We start from the raw sequence: 22,507 nt of genomic DNA, 5'->3' as shown, positions 1-22,507 counted from the left end.
GACTGGATTAGGTCAGGATATCTGGCCTGCATAGACAAGTTGGATTGAAGGGTCTGTTTACGTGCTGTACTTCACATCCCTATGACTCTTACACTCAAAAAAATGTAAATATGCAAGCAGTTCGCCATTGGTATTAAACTAAAGGAAAATGATTTCTGATTTTATTGCAGTCAGCAAAACAATGAAAGATGGGGTTACCGTTCCCCGAGGAATGCTGCTGTTGTGCCCGACTCCAATCACATATCTCGCAGGGAAAAACGAATGAGATCCTGTCATTGTGTGCCTCACCCTTCCCCCTCGCCAGACGTCAGCCTCGGTTACTTAATCCCAGGAAGGTGGGAGGGGTGGAGGGCGGAACAGCGAAATTAACCTGAAGGTGTTTGTGTGTGTGTGTCCTGCCGGAGCTGCATTGGACCCATGGCTGAGGGAGGCTGCAGGTAAGGAGGGTCTCTCTCTCTCTCACACACACACCCCTTCCCTGCCTCCAATCCCTCGCTCCCAGCCACTGCTCAGGTAGTAACTAACATCTGTGTCAATTTCACTGCGCGATCCCCATAGAAACGGCGAGTGATGCTCCTCCCAGTGTGTCTCTGAGACCAGAGGGAGCTGTGTCCCTGTCTCTCTCTCTCTGTGTGTGTGTGTGTGTGCTCACAAGTTTTTCACTTGCATTGCGATTGATCCGGATCCAAATCCGGATGTTAATCGGGTTTTTTTTTTGAAAGGGCTCACGAGGCAGTCACCTGTACAAACCAATTCTCTTGCACAAATACTGCAGTGACTCCCGGGGCCTCTGATGATGAACAATCTCACTCTCCCCGATTGCAGTCACAGGCAGGAGGAGGACTCTGTCCTGCGTCCAAAGCTGCCTGTGAAAGTGCAGAGACATCTGGATGCAATCGCTGATTCACGAGGCTGGGAACCCAGCCCAGAGATCAGCTCCACCTTTTTTTTTTAAATCATTCTTTTGTGAGATCTGGGTGTCGCGAGCATTTGTTGCTCATCCTTGAACTCTGTGGGTTGCTGGGCCATTTCAGAGGAATGGTATGTCGATCAGACCAGGTTTCGTCATATGTCCTTCCCTCGCATGAGTTACAGCAATCAGCATGCTAGTGTTCAGGGGTGTGTAGGTTAGGTGCATTAGTCAGGGGTTAATGCACAGTGGTTGGGGAGTTGGGCCTGGGTGGGTTACTCTTCAGTGGGTCTGTTGAATCTCAAAACTTCTTGGACCACATATAAGTTACAAAAAACATACTTTATTGTAATCAAGCTGGTAAGAGATCAAATAGTCTATAGCCCAGAGTATCAGTCAAGATGTCTCTGGATGGACTAATGAGAAATCTCTTTTTTTTTAGCAAGAAGGTAATATATTTTGTAGCCCTTATTTGCATTACAATCTTGCACGTTCCCTTTCCCACACCATATAATGTTTCTTTCTCTAATTAAGTTCTCACAATTAGCAGTTAATTGATTAGCAGTTTAGTCTTATTCTCATAGATCAAACATAGCAAAAGATTTCAAATGTTTCTACATCTGGTGCCTTTCTCTTGCGACATAGCAGATAAAGCTAAACATTTTTCAGTATTTTATTCATTGTAAGTTCTATGAGAAAGAACAGCTGCAAGGTTATGCCAAGCTCCTTACATTCCTCATTCATTCTCATGGCCACTGTGACTGCAGTAGCCAATTTAAACTTATAAGACAAATTATTATTGAAAGATGGAGGTTTAAAACAGGTGCTTTTAATTGTTGATTCATCTATACTTTATCATTCCCTCCTTTTGATCATTTTTATGATCACCCAGGCCATCTCTAAAGTTTATGACGATAACAACTAGATATTAGTGACCACAGGCATTTGAATTCGAAAATGCAGGTGAATACAGTCGTACCAAAATGTAAAAACATGCCTCCAGTATTCCCAAAGAGATCCTTAAATGGCCACCGTCCTGTAATACTACCAAATTCACCAAAATCTATACCTCGGAGTTTCTGAACCTCCTGGGTAAGGTGCCTGGAGAGACCAGTGATATTGGACGATCTGTCACCAATGTAGGTACAACATTCCTTTCCTACAATGGCACAAATGCTACCCTCCTTAGCTGGTAGAAAGTCCAAGGCTAAATGATTCTGAACAGCCACTGTCCTTATTGCGACCATTTCAGCATTGATGTTAGTCAGGGCGTTGGCAGTATTACTGGCAACAATTTCCAGTATTGTCCTTAACTCGCTGCCCTCCAAATGGAATCCAATTTGCCATCCACATAAAGGCGAGGAGACCAGGGAGGTTCCTCTTGGTCCTTGGGGGTGAAGTTAACGTATCAAAAACCCGAATGAGAGGTATTACAACCCTATATAACATGATCCCCACCAGTCCAAGGATAGGCTTTGAGTCCGCAAGTTATGGGCAGTTAGGCTAGAATGTCCATCTTCACATGCCCTGGAAGTTTTGTTAAGGACAGCAGACCAATCAAGCAAAAAATACCTGAATTTAGTCAAATTTTGGATGGGTTCAATCCATATGGGGTAGTGGAGGAGCAGGGACTGGTCCCCATCTATAAGCCACAAGAGATGTTCCTACGTTTGCCAAGGGATTATGATGCATAGATTGTCTTGGTCGCTCTCCCGAGGATAAAGCAGTGTTAGCATGAATGCCTTCTGCTCACAGAATAAACCCCCAAAAGTCAAAGTCACCAGTATCCAAAGTTAAAAATCACACAACACCAGGTTGTGTGACAGACTCATCAGGTGACAGACTCTACCACCTGATGAAGGAGCAGCGCTCCGAAAGCTAGTGCTTCCAATTAAACCTGTTGGACTATAACCTGGTGTTGTGTGATTTTTAAACTTTGTGCACCCCAATCCAACACTGGCATCTCCAAATCATGACCAGTATCCAATGCATTGTTTTTCTTCGTCCCTGTCTGTTCCTTCACGGACTTGTTTACGAGCAGCTCTATGAACCCAGCAGAGTTGTCCTTGCACTTTCACAGCTGTGGGGGTGGTCAGCAATACCTGAAATGGGTCCTTTCCACCTTGGCTCTGATTTTCCCTGGTCCCGGTTCTTAATCAGGACAAAATCTCCAGGTTCTATAGTAGGGTAGTCTCTCTAAAACAATAGGCTGGGTGTCCCTGTGAATGTAAACTTTGAAGAGTTTTCATGAACTTATGCAGGTACTTCCCCACTTGTTCCCCGCTGTTGTAGCAGTATTATCAGTTGTTGGAATTGTTTTGATCCATCTACTAAATACATCTACTATTACTGGGCAAGATTGATAACAATGCATTCTAAATAATTCTACAAAATCAAGTTTTAGACAAGTAAAAGGCCCACCAGGCAAAGGGGGTGGTTCCAGAACCACAGGGCATCCCTTTTCCAACATTCGTCTTTTTATGAATCATGCATGCTTCAGCTTGTTTCTCAACTGCTTTCTGGAAATCCGGGTACCGCCAGGTTTGTAGTAAAGTATTAACTATTTAGGGTGTAGGTTTGCTCGCTGAGCTGTAGGTTTGATATCCAAACGTTTCATTACCTGGCTAGGTAACATCATCAGTGGCGACCTCCAAGTGAAGCGAAGCTGTTGTCTCCTGCTTTCTATTTATATCTTTCTCCTGGATGGGGTTCCTGGGGTTTGTGGTGATGTCATTTCCTGTTCGTTTTCTGAGGGGTTGATAGATGTGCAAACTCCACACAGTGAGTCGCCTGAGGCGGGAATTGAACCCGGGTCTCTGGCGCTGTGAGGCAGCAGTGCTAACCACTGTGCCACCCACGGCTATGAAGGAGAGGGGATCGTGTCTTTTTGTGGCTAGCTGGTATTCGTGTATCCTGGTGGCTAACTTTCTTCCTGTTTGTCCTACATAGTGTTTGTGGCAGTCCTTGCATGGAATTTTGTAGATGACGTTGGTTTTGTCCATGGGTTGTACTGGGTCTTTTAAGTTTGTTAGTTTTTGTTTGAGAGTGTTGGTGAGTTTGTGTGCTACTGGGATTCCGAGGGGTCTTAGTAGTCTGGCTGTCATTTCTGAAACTTCTTTGATGTGTGGTAAGGTGGTTAGGGTTTCTGGCTGTGTTTGGTCTGCTTGTCGTGGTTTGTTCATGAGAAATCGCTGGACATATTCGATTTTTACCTGTAATGTGGATCGCAGTTTGGCCATCCTGGTAGAAGACCACCGCTTAGCTCATTTGCGACTGGTAATTCTTGGACCAGTTCATATTGACTGTCCCGATAATGTCAGCGACACCAGAAGGAATACATAACAAAAGTATAGCATTAAACAAAAGTGAGTCATAAAGGTTTGATCACCTGCAAATTAACAGGCAACAAATTGTTCCCAAAAATCACCTCCCAACTCCCCAGGCTTGGGTTTACATTCCAATACAGAGAAACCTCAATTATCCAGCATTCAATTATACAAATATCAGATTATCTGGCAAGATCATAAGGTCCTGATGCTTGGCTAAACAATGTTATCCAGCATTTGATTAATTGAACAAAATACTCCCCACCTGTGTCCTTTTGGATAATCGAGGTTCCTCTGTACATCACTAATGTTTACAGGTTGTGTAAGGCTCCTACTAATGACTGGATTAAGAGATCCACCTCGGTATCATTAGTATGGAACCTCTCATTCAAGTCATTGTAACTGCGGACAGGCCCTGCAACAGCCTGGCCCCTCTGTCCTTGCCACTTGGTAACTTCTTCAGGGGACAGGATCAAACAGCAAAGACCAAACAATTCCTGAGCACTGACTTTGGGCATATTGCCCTTGGACATATTGAGCAAATAGGGCCGGTTTGTACTTGTGGCCAGGGCTTTGTGTTCATTATCATTACTCTGTTTCCTGGGATGGCCCTTGGTTGAGGATGGTCCAGGCAGCTATTCCCCAAGATGTGGGCTAGAAAGCTGGTAACTGATACCGGACCTCTTATCCTCAGCATAAGAGGGAGGTCGAGAATCAGGGAGTGTGCGGGGACTATCAGGAGATGTCTGGGGCTCAGTGGGCATCCTGGGGTAAAATCCCCATTCCTCATCCCTATCAGGGTCAACCCCTTGCCCATAAGGTGTCAGTATGCCAGACACAGGCTAGGAATCCTGAGTTGAACTTAGATTACATTTACAGTGCTATTGCTTCAGCCCTTTTTTTATCTTCCTCAATCTTAGTGCCCTTACAGTGTTTCTCTGTTCCCTTTTTTACCTCCTGTCTACCCATTCACACTCTGCTCTGAACATCTCCCAGCATTGGGGAGTTCCATCAGTTGTACATACCTCTAACCCCCTGTCACATGCATTATTCTTCTAAAAGGCCAGCAAGGTGTAATTCCATTTAATATTGGCTCTATCCTTCATTAATTTAATTAATAATCAACACAATTACTCACAATTTTGTATTTCAAGTTAGGTTTACCATCTGTTCACTAGACTCCCTAGTTTCCTGACCGATACAGAAGGTACAGAATCAAGATTTACATGTCATGTCATATACAGAGTATAATAGAGTGTTCAGTCATAAGTGACAAATCTAGCATGTCCATTTTAAAATATCAAAAATCTAAAAAAAGTTAATGAAATATTGCTAAGTGATAGAACTTTCAGTGGACCCACAGCTTCTGCTACTTTGGTTACTGATCGGTGTGTTCAGGCCCAATGATGCAATTTCCCAAAAAGTGACTTCATTTTCCCAACTTCTGATGTAAATCAATAAAATATTACTTTTTGAACTGTCATTAATACATTCAATTTGAACATCTAAGAGAAGTAATGACTATACTACCCAGAAATAGCAGTGTACAACATCCCAACAATTAGATTTGTCCGACTCTTAGGCTAGTTTATCAAGTAAAAATAAAAAATGACAACAGCACAGAAGGTAATCCAACCTGTTGTTTCAGTGCTAGTGTTGATGGACACAGAAAGTCTCACTTTCCCTTAATGTTTCTTCTCCTGCTATGCTACCTACATCTTCCCTCATATTGCTATAACTTTTATTGTGCACTGCATGTGCAAAACTCAATTTCTATAAAAGCCAATTGAACATGCCAATTAACTCTGGTTTTACAATTCAGGACTAATAAAAATGGTGATTAAAAAAAATAAAATAACCACATTTTACAATTGAGAGATGGGTGTTGAACAAATGGCTGAGAAACTGCACTGTCGATTGAGAATAACAAATGGACTTAAATCTCCCAAACTGAATAAAAAATGGTTAGGGTTGTATACAGGAAACAGTACAAGGGTTGCTCTGATAAATGCACACTAATCAAAATTTAGTCTGCATCAAAAAACTCAAATTGCACTCAGTCTATTAGAAAACAAGTTATTTAAAAAAAACGTAAAAGAAGTTAAAATTAATCTGAAACACTTGTGTGAAAACTCCTGTGGATAATTAACATAAGACAAGTTAGTTTACGTTAGGGCCCGGGTGTCCTTGGAGAAGGAGCACGCGGTGTCCACCAACACCCTGGAGTTGTTCAGGGAGAGGTGGGCTCCGCAGGGAGTGGAGTGCATCATTTCTCCCTCCAACTCTATTTTGATTTAGTCCCTCCCCTCCCCTTCACTGTTTTGATCACACAAAAAAAAAGACAAGTTAGTTAATTAAACAACCTAACATACCTGTCTCAGGTGGAGCTGGACTGTGTGCAAAGCGTAGCTGAAACAAATTAAACAATCCACACCCAAAATATCCTTTAACACTGCATTCAAAAGAAGGAAAGGGAATTTAAAGCATTCTGAAAAGCTGTAGAAGCTGAAGGTCAGAGAAACTACTGGAATTCCAATTTAACCCTCACCGTGGGTGGCTCAGTGGTTAGCACTGTAGCCTCACAGCACCAGGGACCCGGGTTCGATTCCTGCCTTGGGTGACTGTCTGTGTGGAGTTTGCACGTCCTCCCTGTGTCTGCGTGGGTTTCCTCCCACAGTCCAAAGATATGCAGGTCAGGTGGATTGGCCATGCTAAATTGCCCATAGTGTTAGGTGCGTTAGCCAGAGGGGAGTGAGTTACTCTGAGGGTCAGTGTGGACTTGTTGGGCCAAAGGTCCTGTTTCCACACTGTAGGGAATCTAATCTCACAGATTTTAAAAGGCACCAAGCCTAGAAATAAAAAATAAAAAGGTAAAGGCCAAATAGGAAATGAATATTTTAATTTCTGTGAGAACAAACCAACTAATTTATACCCTTAGAGATAATAGAATAATGAGGTAAATGTCTCAAATAAAAAAAAAGGACAAAAAACGTCATTAACCTAATAATTTTGAAAATAAACTAAACCAGTGGTTCAACAGATTATGATTAGAATTATCAGCTCAATCTGTTCATTCCAGTAATTATGTTGTATAGATAAACCAATGAAATATAAATGACTGATTTCATTGGCTACCGTAATCGTAATCATTAAATATTTTGAGTAAATGATATATTTGCACGTGAACCTATCTGAAAGGGTCAAGAAGTAATAAAAACATCCATATCCATAAATACTGGTGGAAATCCCTGTATCTTAGTACCACAGCAAAAGACTACCTTTTATTTCCAGAGAAGAGAGAGTTTTATTTTAGGAATAGCTTGAAGAGATTCTTATTATGATAGCATAAATGAATATAGATCTACAACAGCACATAAGGCACAGGTATTCCCACATCTCCCTCAAAAACCCGAATATCATTAAACGTCACCCTGACATCTACAACGATCTTATAAGAGATTTGAAAATTTTACCAAAATCAAGTTAAAAAGGGATAGCTTTCCCAGAAAATAAAATGATTAGCTTACCTTATTTGGAAATTCACGATGGCGCCAGAAAATGAAATTCTGAACAGGGGAAAATCAAATTCCAAGAGATAAATTAAACCAACGATCAGAAACCAATTTATTTAAATGAACCTTTCCTGGCAGATATTAGGAGAGGAAGTCCTTCAAAAGGAAAACAAAAAGTAAATATGCACAATCAAAAATAATAAAAGGCACAGACAATACTTTGAGATCACCAAGGATATCCAAAATGCAGACTTCAATCAAAAAGCAAAGGAGAAAAAATAAGACCACATGTGACCACCAACAAACAAAAAGTACACTCACAACAAACCACAAAGAGTTAACATTTAGCAGCCTCTCTCTCTCTCTCTCTCTCTCTCTCAGTTTCCTTTGTCTAATTGAAGAATTCAAAGTTTCTGCCAATTGTTTTATTTTTTTTTTATTTAACCCCCACACTACCACCTAAATGCGGTAGTGCTTATTTTATCCCCAGCACCCATGGTGTGTGTGTGTGCAGGTGTGAGACACAGTGAGAGACACAAAGTGCACCAATCTTTATTCAATTTCCACCACCAGGAAGATAGGAAAAACACCCGGGTGGCCAGTGACAAGCACTGCCCTTCACATCAAAGGGCAATGCTGTGTGATCAAAACAGTGAAGGCGAGGGTAGGGACTAAATCAAAATAGAATTGGAGGGAGAAATGATGCACTCCACTCCCTGCGGCGCCCACCTCTCCCTGAACAACTCCAGGGTGTTGGTCGACACCGCGTGCTCCTTCTCCAAGGACACCCGGGCTCTAACATAACCGCGGAAGAGGGGCAGGCATGCCAATTGTTTTATGTGATCACAATCAAAAGTGCCATCAGGTGGAAGTGGTTTCTCTGTTTATTCTGTCCATTTCACCCATTCTTTTAAAAAAAAGTAATAGTTTTGGAATCAGTTCCCCATTCTGTGAAAGATGTCTCTCACACGCACATTATAACAATCATCTAATGATTCAAACAGCATGTCCTTTAAAACATAAATTAAAATTTAACAAGTTGCCTAATTCACACAAAGGATTTAACAAAATGTCCAATTTATCTGAGGGGCTTCCGAACACTATAAACCATTTTCCTTTCCTATCTTCCTGGTAGTGGAAATTGAATAAAGATTTGTGCACTTTGTGTCTTTCACTGTGTCTCACACCTGCACACATGCACCATGGGTGCTGGGGAAAAAAATAAGCACTACTGCACTTAGGTGGTAGTGTGGGGGTTAAATTAAAAAAAAATAAACCATTTTCCTCATCAGGTATTATCACACACATAGTCTGAAAGGGAGACCCCTTTCCAACTACATCGAGGGACTGTCTCATTATACCTTATGACTCTGTAGTCTTTAAAAAAAAAAGTTCAATTGGACCAACCAATAAAATAGAGTGAGAAACTTAACAACCCTGTTCTCCTTTTTCTATGACCTCATAACTTCAACTAACCATATTAACACAACGGAGTGAGAAATTTACTGAGCCTATTCTCATTTTTCTAATATCTCATAAATTCCACTGGCCATATCCAAAGGAGGCAGCTCTCCAAGCTGAATCTGTCAGATAGTAGCAACTATTTCCCTGAAGAACATAGAACATAGAAGAATACAGCGCAGTACAGGCCCTTTGGCCCTCGATGTTGCGCCGATCCTATCTGTGCCCCGAACTATCGAGTCCCCAATTACTACTGCTCTGCTCAGAGGGTCCCCAGTCCTGATTCTTTATCTCAGGTACAATACAGAATAGCCAATGTCACCTGGAGCAACCTCATTTTAAAACAACCTTCATACCCTATTCTTCCGGTCTGAGAGGGTCGGTCGATCCCTTCAAGGTACAAGTCTCACTGCGCAAGGGGCAGATTGTCTGTCTGAACGCAAGGAGTGGTCTGAGGTAAAATACTCTGGGGCACCCGGCCACCTATTATGTTTGATTCAGACAATCAGTCACTTATTCAGCCCAGAGAAGCGTTCCCTATGTTGAAACACTCCCTATGTTGACTGTCAAAAATTCTCAGATCACACGTAAGTTACCAAAACCACACTTTATTGTCATTAAGCCGGTGAGAGATCAAATAGTGTGTTGTCCAGAGTATCAATCAAGATGTCTCTGGATGGACTAATAAGAGATCTCTGATTTTTAGCAAGAAGGCAGCATATTTAATAGCCCTTATGTGTAACAATCTCATATTCCTTTTCCACACTGTATAATGTTTCTTTCTCTATTAAGTTCTCACAATTAGCAAATGAGTTGATTAATACATTTTAGTCTTATAGATCAAACATAGCTATAGATTTAAAATGTTTCTACATCTGATGCCTTTCTCTTGTTTATGGGCGGCACAGTGGCACAGTGGTTAGCACTGCTGCCTCGCAGCGCCAGAGACCCGGGTTCAATTCCCGCCTCAGGCGACTGACTTTTCCACACTGTATAATGTTTCTTTCTCTATTAAGTTCTCACGATTAGCAAATGAGTTGATTAATACATTTTAGTCTTATGGATCAAACATAGCTATAGATTTAAAATGTTTCTACATCTGATGCCTTTCTCTTGTGTGGTAGCAGATAAAGCTAAACAGTTATCAGTATTTGTTTTCATTGTAAGTTCATAGAATCCCTACAGTGTGGAAGCAGATCCTTCAGCCCAACAAGCTTGTTGGGCCGAAGGGCCTGTTTCCACACTGTAAAGTAATCTAATCTAGTATTTGTTTTCATTGTAAGTTCATAGAATCCCTACAGTGTGGAAGCAGATCCTTCAGCCCAACAAGTCTACACCAACCCTCCAAAGAGTAACCCACCCAGACCCAGTCCCCTGTCCTATATTTACTCCTGACTAAGACAGCTAACCGACACATCCCTGAACACTCTGGACAATTTAGCATAGCCAATCCGCCTAACCCGCACATCTTTGGATTGTGGGAGGAAACTGGAGCACCCGGAGGAAACCCACACAGACACCGGGAAAATATGCTAACTCCACACAGACAGTTGCCCGAGGCTGGAATCGAACTCAGGTTCCTGGTGCAGTGAAGCAGCAGTGCTAACCACTGAGCCACCATGAGAACGAACAGCTGCAAGGTTATGCCAAAACTCTTACATTCCTAATTCATTCTCATGGTCACTGTTACAGCAGTAGCCATTTTAAGCTTATAAGACAAATTATTATTGCAAGATGGAGGTTTAAAATGGACACTTTTAATTGTTGATTCCCTTATACTTTATCAGGTCGGTGTAGACTTGTTGGGCCAAATAGCCTGATTCCACGTTGGTCTATGATTATTATTGAGACAAGATTGAGATTCCAAATGCAGTGGTGGGATTTGAACCCATAATTCCAGACCATTAGCCTGACCTCTTGATTATTAGCTCAGTAGCAATACTTGCCCAAGTTTGGGTACAATTAACTTAACACCAGAAACACCCACAGTGAGAGGAAAAAAAGGTGCACATTTCTGGATTTGTGCTGTTTCACCTTTTTTGTGCATAGAATGTGCAGCATAGAATTAGGCCATTCAGCCCAGCCATCTACACAAACCTCCATCCTTAATCCCACTGGATCCCATATCCTCCTATTCCTTTCTCCCTTATGTGCTTATTCAAGACAAGAAGAAGAGAGGAAACAGGAGCTGTATCCCAGTTAGAAAATGCTGGAGTCTATGATTAAAGAGGTCTTAACAAGGCACTTAGAAAATCATAATTCGACATGACAGAGTCAGCAGAGCTTTAGGAATGATAATTGTGTTTGATGAGTTTATTAGATTTTCGAGGATGTAAGAAGACGGGTCAATAAAGGAGAGTCAGTGTTTTTCAGCCTGGAGGCCTGTGACCAGTGGAGTGCCACAAGGATCGGTTCTGGGTCCACTGTTTTTTGTAATTTATATAAATGATTTGGACGTGAACAAAGGAGGTACAGTTAGTAAGTTTGCAGATGACACCAAAATTGGAGGTGTATTGGACAGGGATAAAGGATGCCACAGAGAACACTGGGATCTTGATCAGATGGGCCAATGGGCTGAGGAGTGGCAGATGGAGTTTAATTTAGATAAATGTGAGGTGCTGCATTTTGGAAAAGCAAATCAGAACAGGACTTAGACACTTAATGATAAGGTCATGGGAAGTTGCTGAACAAAGAGACCTTGGAGTGTAGATTCATAGCGTGTAGACCTTGAAAATGGAGTCACAGGTAGATAGAATAGTGAAGAAGGCATTTGGTATGCTTTCCTTTATTGGTAAGAGCGTTGAGTATAGGAGTCCTGTTGCAGATGTACAGGACACTGGTTAGGACTGTTGGAATATTGTGTGCAATTCGGGTATCCTTCCTATAGGAAGGATGATGTGAAACTTGAAAGAGTTCAGAAAAGATTTACAAGGATGTTGCCAAGGTTGGAGGATTTGAGCTAGAGGGAGAGGCTGAATAGGCTGAGGCTGTTTTCCCTGGATCATCGGAGGCTGAGAGATGACCTTATAGAGATTTATAAAATCATGAGGTAAATAGACGTGGTATTTTCCTTGGGGTGGGTGAGTCCAGAACTAGAGGGCATAGGTTTAGGGTGAGAGGGGAAAGATATAAAAGAGATCTAACTTTTTCACGCAGAGGGTGGTACGTGTATGGAATGAGCTGCCAGAGGATGTGGTGGAGGCTGGTACAATTGCAGCATTTAAAAGGCATTAGGATGGGAATATGAATCGGAAGGGTTTGGAGGGAAATGGAGCAAATGCTGACAAATAGGACTAGACTAGGTTAGGATATCTAGTCAGCATGGATGGGTTGGACCCAAGGGATCTGTTTCTGTGCTGTACATCTTGTTGGGGTTTCTTTCCTGCAGTATTCCAACATTCTGTTTTTTTTGGTGTATAAATAGTATCACCGTGTCTAATATGGATCACTGTCTATGCGTGTCATGTGAATTCAATCTTTTCCAGGAAATGACTGGAAAATTGAGTGCTTTAGTTTTGCCTTTAGAAGTGGAACTGAGTTGTTTATTGTGAAGCTTATTGCAATATATTTGTGTGTGGACAATATTTATTGTCTATCTCTCGTTACCCTGAGAACATCAAGTGGGATCCACATTATGTTCTTGTGAGCATTGCTCCCCATTTTCTGACTGAGGTCCCCCACCTCACAAATATCAGCATAATCTGAGAAAGCTCAATGCTTTTTTTTTTGCCTCTCTGAGGAGATCACAATGATATTCTGGTCATCATGGGATGGATGGGAAACTAAAACAGAAACTTCTGGAAAAGCTCAGCAGGCCCGGCTGCATTTTTGGAGAGAAATCAGAAAGAACATTTTGGGTCCAGGTGACTCCTCTTCAGAGCTGATTGTGGTTAGGAAGAGTTTGGTATTTATGCTGAAGGATGGGGAGGGAGGGTGGGTGAGAAAACGATAGATAGACAGAGAGAGAGAGAGAGAGAGAAAGAGAGAGAGATAGTTAGGCAGATAAAGGAATGGAGAAAGTGAGGTCTGCAGATGCTGGAGATCAGAGCTGGAAATGTGTTGCTGGAAAAGCGCAGCAGGTCAGGCAGCATCCAGGGAACAGGAGAATCGATGTTTCGGGCATAATCGACGTTTCATTCCTGAAGAAGGGCTTATGCCCGAAACGTCGATTCTCCTGTTCCCTGGATGCTGCCTGACCTGCTGCGCTTTTCCAGCAACACATTTCCAGATAAAGGAATGGGTAAAGATAAATCTGGGAGAATGAATAGCTGCTAATGGCTACCATTAATGCTTGACAATGGGTTGTTTGTGGTAGCAACCACTGTGATGCCAAGGCCTGGTGAATGGGGGTTGCAATGACGATATGGAAGAAGGTGCTCAGGCCCTAAAGCTGTTGAACTCGATATTGAGTTCTGAAGGCTGCAGGGTCCCCAAGCAAGCCCCAGCTGCCTCCTCTTGACCATGGACTTGCAATCCCTTTACCCATTCATCCCCCATCAGGATGGTCCTCAGGGCTTTCCGCTTCTTCCTGGGAAAAAGGGCCCGGAAGCAGCCCCCGCCACCACCATCTTCCCCCATCTGGCCGAGCTCATCCTCACTCTGAACAACTTCTCTTTCAACTGCTCCCACTTCGTTAAGGTCCGAGGGGTGGCCATGGGTACCCACATGGTGATGCTGCCTGGATTGGAGGGCATGTCTTATGAAGAGAGGTTGAGTGAGCGAGGGCTTTTCACACTGGAGAGAAGAAGGAAGAGAGATTACTTGATAGGGGTGTACGAGGTAAGGAGAGGCATAGATAGAGTAGATAGCCAGAGACGTTTCCCCAGGGCAGAAATAGCTGTCATGAGGGGTCATATAATTTTAAGGTCATTGGAGGAAAGTACAGGGGAGATGTCAGAGGTGGGTTCTTTGCGCAGAGGGTGGTGGGTGCGCGGAATGCACTGCCAGCGCTGTTGTAGAGTCAGAGACATTAGGGACATTTAAGCGACTGCTGGACAAGCACGCGGATGGCAGCAAGTTGAGGGGGTGTGTAGGTTGGGTTGATCTTAGATTAAGATAGATGCTCGGCACACCATCGTGGGCTGAAGGGCCTGTACTGTGCTGTGCTGCTCCATGTTCTATTCTGTCCAGTTGCACCTGTCTCTTTGTGGGATATGTGGAACATTCCTTGTGCCTACTCTCGCCCCTAGGCACAACTCTGTCTCAAGTACGTTGATAACTTCATCTGTGCTGCTTCCCTCTATGATGCTGCTCCTTTAACAAGGTTAATCTGTTCTTGGTTTTATTTTGAGAGCGGTCGTAAAGGCAGAGGCTCTGACAAGTCTGGAAATATCTACTTGAAAAGGCTTAAGTCTTTTTTTTAAAAACACTTATACAGTGAAAAGGGCCTTGGCCAGTTCTCCTAGTTCAGGGTTTTGAGGCCTGCTGGTCGAAGGAACAGTTACATGCTGATCCTCTCTCTCTCTCTGACATCTCTCCTGTAAGAACCTGTGTTTGATTTTAGCTTTTTTGCCAAGGGGGATGTTTATGGGGATGTTGCAGGAATTTGGAGCAGCAGCATTAAGTTGCAGTAGAGTCAACTGGGTTTTCAGATAGGTCAAGTGATTCGAAATTGAGTTCTCGTTTGTTCATGTTTCATTCAGTAATCGGTAAATAAGTTCTGTTTTGTTTAAAACTGAGTGGTTGGGTGATCTGCATCACTCCTGGACTCTCCACTCTACACCTGCTCGAAACAACCAGCAAAGTTAAAGTCTGGGCTGCCTTCTTGAAATGTTTTGAGGGGGTCAGGCCTGGCCCATAACACATCCCTCATCTGGAATCGAAAAGGTTTATCGATTTTGTTTCAATTTTCACCTCGCTGTCACCTTCACCTGGTCCAACTCTGACTCGTCTCTCCTCTTCCTCGCTATCTCTGTTTCCATTGCTGGGTGGTGGGCCAGCCTGTGAAAATAAAGCTAAGAACGGAGTAACTTTGTTAAAGGAGTGGCGTCATCACACGGGGAAGCAGCACTGATCTCGGTGCTGAGTCCTGAAGACTACAGGGTTCCCAAGCGGAAAAGGAGGTGGTTGTTCTTCCAGCCGTGTTGAGCTTCGTTGGAGCACTGCAGCAAGCCTGAGACAGAGGTGTTGACCAGGGAACAGGGTGGGGTGTTAAAGTGGCGGGCAACTGGAAGCTCAGGGTCATTTTGTGTCAGAACATAGGTAAAACCAGTCTGCGTATCATCTCCCCAGTGTGGAGGAGACCACACTGTGAGCAGCGAATGCACTAGACTAGGTTGGGGGAAGTGCAGGTAAAGTGCTGCTTCACCTGGAAGGTGTGTTTGGGCCCTTGGATAGTGAGGAGGAAGAACGTAAATGGGCAAGCGTTACAGCTTCTGTTATTGCAGGGGCAAGGTGTGGTGGGAGTGTGGGCAGATGTTGGGAATGGAGGAGGAGGAGGAGGAGTGAACCCTGGGTGTCCCAGACGGATTGGTCCCTGTGGAAGGCTGACAAAGTAGGGGAGGGGAATATGTGTCTGGTGGTGGCATCCCACAGAAATGGCGGCTAATGATCCTATGGATGTGGATAGTGGTGGGATGGTAGATGAGGACTGGGGGTATCGTACCGCTGTTGTAGGAGGGAAGAGAAGAGATGAGGGCTGAAGTGTGGGAGATGGGGTGGACACTGCTGAGGGCCCAGTCAACCATGGTGATGGGAGATTGTCAGTTGAGAAAGAAGGTGGATGTTTTGGAAGCCCCATGGTCAGTGGATATTCGTGTGTACTTTCCCCCATCTCCTTACCCCAGCCCCCACACACCAGGCCTTGTAATCACGTGGACTGCTACCACAACAATCCATTGACAGCCGCCAACAGTCCCCATTAGCAGCTACTCATTCTCCCAGGCTGACCTTTACCTGTTCATTTGTCTGAGTTGAAAGGTGTGGTGCTGGAAATACACAGCAAATCAGGCAGTGTCCGAGGAGCAGGAAAGTCAATGTTGGCAGCATAAGCCCTTCATCAGGAATGTGGAGGGGAAAGGGGTTACTGAGAGATAAATATGGGGGTGGAGGTGGGACTGGGGGCAAGGTAGCTGGGAAGGCGATTGGTGGATGCAGGTGGGGTGTAATAGTAATAGGGGAGGGGGATCTGGGATAAGATGGGGGGAGGGGAGATGAGGAAATTGGTGAAATCGATGTTGATGCCGTGTGATCGTAGGGTTGGAAGATGAGGCATTCTTCCTCGAGTTATTGGGGGCTAGGATTTGGCGGTGGAGGTAGCCCAGGACTTGCATGTGACGGAGTGGGAGTTGAAATGGTTGGCCACAGGGCGTTGGGGTTGTTTGCTGCGTGTGTCCCAGGGATGTTGCCTGAAATGCACACGGGATTATTCTTTTAAATCCTTCCATGGTTTCATTTCTCTCCAACTATTTTACAATCCTTCCCGATGTTTGAGCTCCATAGTCTTGGTCTATTGCTTTCCCGATTTCAATCACTCCATCACTGCCTTCAGTCTCTGGAATTTTGTCTAGAACTCTCTTCGTCTCTCTACTTCCCATTCCTCCTGGGAGATACTCCTTAAAATTTACCTCTGAATAAGTTCGTGGACCAAAGCCTGTCTGTTGCTTAACTGTATGCCTCTGCATTTTAGTTTGAGACATTTTTCCTGGATTGATGGTATTCCCATAAATGGAAGCTGTGTCGTTAAGAAAGTTTTATTGGATAATCAGTTCAATGATGGGGTTAAAGCCAAGCTGTACACCATGATGTCTGAACAAGAGCAGTGTCTCAGCTTGTCCAGCGTGATGTAGAGGGTGAGTGTTATAAAGGCATGACTTAATCAGTATGCAGGTCCTTTGTCAATTATGTGCAAAACCAACCTCGCTGTTCAGATAAAATAAACAGTCTGGGAACAAGGATTAGAAATCAGACTGTTTTGGAAGGAGAGGAGACAATTTCAAAACTGGACAGTATAGAGAAAGCAGTTTACAAATTCATGCATTCCTCGAGAGGAACTATTCCAAGTGGTCAGCTTCAACTGCCTGTCAAACCACAAGCTTGTCCCGACCAATTCTGTTGCTTCACCTCAACGAATTCTCCAAAATCTCTTACTGAGGAGTTTGCGGTGGGTGCAGGCGGAGAGACACCAGAAGAGCTAGTCGGTTTTTTTCCTGTCTGAGAGGGGGCATCTACTCTCTCCTTACAATGAATGCGAGTGAGAGTGACCACCAATTAAGTGCATGGCAGTGAGTATCTGAGTGCTATAAACGCACATCTCTTATCCGGCCTTTCACTTCTTGGACCTCCTTTTATTTCCTTTCGTAGCTGATGTTTATCGATTTGAAAGTGTTTTTTGCTACTTTTATGTAGAATTCCATAGAATTGACAGCACAGAGTTCGCCCACTTAGCCCAACTGATCCATGCCTGTATTTTTGCTTCAAACAACTCTCCTGTCATCCAATCTGTTCTGGTTGGTGTATTGCACAAATCTGACAGTTGAAAATACAATAATTTCTTCAATGTCCTTTGAAATCCCAGGGAGCCATACTGATGACTGAGCCCTTTCTCTGGAGTTAATGCTGTCCACATGACTTCTGTGTAATCTCTCTAAAATCCATTCTCTGAGTGAACAATTAAAAAACAATTCCTAATCATTCCTAGATTGTAACAACTAATCTCTCAAGACCCCATTGGCGAAGCTCTTTTCTGTGTTAAGAAGGAGGGTTTTCATGATTTGTTGGGCCGAAGGGCCTGTTTCCACACTGAAAGTAAGACTATAGCAAGCTTTGGCCAATTCTCTGTACACTATTGATGAATTTTGATGCCATCCTGGACTTGCATCTGTTTCTGATGAACTTGTTTGTGTATATTCCGACTTGCTGTCCATTGTGCCATTGGGAATTTCTTCATGAAACTTGTCTTTGCCCCAGGAATGTAACCCCAGCAATAGTTGCTTTAGATAATGCATTTGCTGTTGTTTGCAAATTGCCAGGGTGACAGATGTGGCATAAAATTGAATATGACATGTGATATTCGTGCATCAGATGAACATGTTCCACTCCCTGCTTTTCCCCTTCTTAAGTTTCCTCTCTTCTTTGTCAGTTATATCAGTGGGCAGCAAGGCATTGTGTAATTAGTGCATGTTATCGTAACTGTTCATTGGGTCAAGTGGAGTTTCACCTCTGTTCTGAAAGGGAAAATTAGCACCATTGCATCTACTAGCTCATTGATAATCTCTTTCAAGATGCATTAAAACTTATACTTTAACTTGTAAAATTCCTGTGGAAAACTCTTGCTATTAATTTTTACATGCTAGCAAACGACCAAAATAAAATCCAAAAATAAAAGTAAAAACAAGAACTGAAGTTGCTGGAAAAGCTCAGCAGGTCTGGCAGCATCTGTGAAGAGTTGGCATTTCAGACCTGGTGACCTGGCGTTAGGTCTACTTTCCTTTATTGGTTTGACCATTGAGTACAGGAGTTGGGAGGTCATGTTGTGGCCGTACAGGATGTTGGTTAGGCCACTGTTGGAATATTGCGTACAATTCTGGTCTCCTTCCTATCGGAAGATGTTGTGAAACTTGAAAGGGTTCAGAAAACATTTACAAGGATGTTGCCAGGGTTGGAGGATCTGGGCTATCGGGAGAGGCTGAACAGGCTGGGGCTGTTTTCCCTGGAGCGTCGGAGGGTGAGGGATGACCTTATGGAGGTTTATAAAATCATGAGGAGCATGGATAGGCTAAATATACAAAGTCTTTCCCCTGGTGCGGGGGAGTCCAGGACTAGAGGGCATAGGTTTAGGGTGAGAGGGGAAAGATATAAAAGAGACCTAAGGGGCAACTTTTTCACACAGAGGGTGGTACGTGTATGGAATGAGCTGCCAGAGGAAGTGGTGGAGGCTGGTACAATTGTAACATTTAAAAGGCATCTGGATGGGTATATAAATAGGAGGGGTTTGAAGGGATATGGGCCAAGCACTGACAAATGGGACTAGATTAATTTAGGATATTTGATTGGCATGGATGAGTTGGATCAAAGAGTCTTTTTCTGTGCTGTACATCTCCATTACTCTATGATTCTATATGACGCGCATTGCACTGAGTATGGATGTCAGGATGCATCGAGAGCAGCTGCCTGAGGAACGTTGACCATCACGCAGATGCCTGAGGAACGTTGACCATCACGCAGATGCCTGAGGAACGTTGACCATCACGCAGATGCCTGTGGAACGTTGACCATCACGCAGATGCCTGAGGAACGTTGACCATCATGCAGATGCCTGAGGAACGTTGACCATCACGCAGCTGCCTGTGATCCTGGGTGGATTCAAAGCTTGGAGGGTTTCAAAGTGAGGGATGAAGCATGAGTTAGAATCCACATGGGGTGAGTCTGAGTCAGAGGCAGTCACAGAGGAATGTGATTATAGCTGTGGAAACAGGTTTTAGCCATTGAGAACGAGAGGCAACAGTTTTAGGTTAAAGTTTGGTCGATTTAAAACTGAGATGAGGAGGAATTATTTCTTTCAGATATAAATCTGTGGAATTCACTACCCTGGAGTGTGGTGGACACTGGGACACTGAATCAATTTAAGGAGGAGATACACAGAGTTTTAATGAGTAATAAGTTGAAGGGTTACAGAGAGTGAATAGACAAGTGGAGTTGAGGCTGAGACTTGATCAGCCATGATCGTATCAAATACTGGAACAGGCTTGAGAGGCTGCATTACTAATTCCTGCTCCTAGTTGTTATGTTCTTATAGATTTTCTCCATATGTTTTATGCTTTCCTTAACTGCTTTCTTGAACTCGGGATGGTGAGCCCTCCCTTTGGAATTGTCCTTCACAGCAGGAATATACTTATTCAGTGTATTTTAGACTTCCCCTTAAATATCTGCCACTCTGTCTCCCTTGATCAGTTCCCAGCCTAGTGAGCCAGTTGTCATGTCCATACAGTTTTCCTTATTTAGAATTAAAATACCAGTATTAACAGTTTCTCTTTTCAAACTGGATGTAAAATTCAATCAGATTGGGATCGATGCTACCTCTTCATGCCTTTATTCTGAAGTTATTAATTATTCTTTCACATTACACAATCTCAATCTAATATAATCTGCTCCCTGGTCAGTACCACACTGTGCTGCTCTAAGGGACCATCTCAGAAACATTGTGTGAACTCCTCATCCAGGCTACTACAGTATTGCCAATGTGGTTTATCCTGTTTACAGTCACAAATGATTATTGCTGTCCATTTATCATGACCATCCGATATTTCTTCTTGTATACTTTGTCCCACATTGTGGCTACTGGTAGGACCACTCCCCCTTGTAACTTCTTTCCCTATTGCTCCTCATCTTGACCTAAGCCAATTTTATATCCTAATCGCTGGAACTAAAGTCATCTCCAATTCCTGCAAAAATCCTGTCCTTGATGAACAATGCTATCACTCCACCTTTACCTAGCTTCTTGAATGTCAAATAACCTTCCATATTCAGAAACTAATCCTGGTCATTCTGTAGCCATATCTCTATAATAGCTACCACATTGTATTTATTTACTCTAATGTGTGCTATCTCTGTTTACCTTGTGTCTGAATGCACAGAGCATTCATGACAGAGCCTTTAGTTTTGTCTTTTTGTTACCGTTGTAACATCTCGATTTTTGGGGTATTCCTCCGTTTTCCCACATTACATATTCCTCTCTTGCATTCTCTCGACTCTTTCTTATTGCCCGCCTTTCCACATTTGATCCCTTGCTCCCACTGCCCAGTTTAAAACCCTCTCTATTTCTGTCATTATGCAGTTTGCAAGAACACACGGTTAAGGAGTAGACCATCCCAATGATATCAGCCCCCACTTCCCCATAACTGATGCAAATGGTGCATGAACTGGAACTCACTTCTCCCAATTTGCGCATGGCTTAGAGGTTATAACCTTCAAACGCGTGGTGGTCCCACCACAGCAGATGGTGAAGTTTGAATTCAATAAATATTTGGAATTAAGAGTCTAATGATGACCATTGTCAAAAGAAAACCCAACTGGTTCACTAATGTCCTTTAGGGAAGGAATCTACTATCCTTACCTGGTCTCGCCTCCATGTGACTCCAGACCCTCAGCAACGGGGTTGACTCGTAACTGCCCTCAGGGCAATTAGGGACGTGCAATAAACGCTGGCCTGGCCAGCGATGCCCTCATCCCTTGAATGAATTTTTAAAATTGTTCTGCTTTTTAATTAATTATGTTGGCAAACGGAGTAGATCTGCTTAGGATATCTGGTTGGCGCGAATGAATTTGGACAGAATTGTCTGTTTCTGTGCTGTATGATTGTATGACCTAGTTCTCCATACTCCCTCGACAGAACCTCCTTCCTTACCCTATCTGTGTCGTTGGTATTTACCACTGGATTTTCTCCATGTTCCTGTCTAACCTTGAGCAGATGTCTCAAACCCTGGCACTAGGCAGGCATCACAGGAGCTGGGCTCTCGCTCTTGCTGCAGAGGACAGTGTCGTTTCCCCCTCACTACAATTACTGCTCCTTATTGCTCCCCCATTAGAGTCTTAATGTCATATGGCACGGAAAGAGACCCTTCGGTCCACCTTGTCCATGCCGACCAGATATCCTAGATTAATCTAGTCCCATTTGCCAGCGCTTCATTCATCACCCTCTAAACCCTTCCTGTTCATATACCCACCCAGGTGTCTTTTAAATGTTGTCATTGTACTAGTCTCCACCACTTCCTCTGGTAGCTCCTGCCATACACACATCACCCTCTGTGTGAAAATGTTGCCCCTCAGGTCCTTTTTAAATCTTTCCCCTCTCATCTTAAACCTATGCCCTCTAGTTTTTGACTCCCTCGCCCAGGGGGAAAAGACTTTGGCTATTCGCTGTATTGCAAGCCCCTTATGATTTTGTAAACCTTTATAAGGTCACCCATCAGCCTCTGACGTTTCAGGTAAAGAAAGCCCCAGCCTATTCAGCCTCTCCCTCTAACCCAAACCCTCCAGCCCCAGCAATATCCGTGTAAATCTTTTCTGCACCCTCTCAAGCTTAATCTTGAGGAAACCCCCTTTTTGCACAGACAGTTACATTGCTGAGTGTGTCTGTGTGTGTCTGTGTGTGTCTGTGTGTGTCTGTGTGTGTCTGTGTGTGTCTGTCTGTGTTTGTGTCTGTCTGTGTTTGTGTGTGTCTGTGTGTGTGTGTGTGTGTGTGTGTGTTTGTGTGTGTGTGTGTTTGTGTCTGTGTGTGTTTGGGTGTGTGTGTGTGTGTGTCTGTGTGTGTTTGTGTCTGTGTGTGTTTGTGTCTGTGTGTTTGTGTCTGTGTGTGTTTG

General features: G+C 43.5%; 1 protein-coding gene across 2 annotated transcripts in view; it reads left to right on the top strand.

Moving 5' to 3' along the window:
* Window positions 1-315: 315 nt before the first annotated feature.
* The window catches only part of pnp6 (purine nucleoside phosphorylase 6), an 81,318-nt gene continuing 59,126 nt past the window's right edge, over window positions 316-22,507 (top strand). Inside the window, exon 1 of one of the 2 annotated variants that reach the window (XM_043707372.1) lies at window positions 316-437. In XM_043707372.1, the coding sequence (XP_043563307.1) occupies window positions 418-437 (20 nt within the window). In that variant the 5' untranslated portion in view covers window positions 316-417. Of the gene's footprint in view, window positions 438-17,105; window positions 17,432-22,507 lie in introns of those variants that run through there. The other variant, XM_043707371.1, reaches the window with a different exon arrangement.

Source organism: Chiloscyllium plagiosum, chromosome 17 (assembly GCF_004010195.1).
Source record: "Chiloscyllium plagiosum isolate BGI_BamShark_2017 chromosome 17, ASM401019v2, whole genome shotgun sequence".
In the NCBI taxonomy this organism is placed as follows: domain Eukaryota; kingdom Metazoa; phylum Chordata; class Chondrichthyes; order Orectolobiformes; family Hemiscylliidae; genus Chiloscyllium; species Chiloscyllium plagiosum.
The sequence above is the reverse complement of the archived record's forward strand: the minus strand, read 5'-3'. Positions and strand labels throughout refer to the sequence as shown.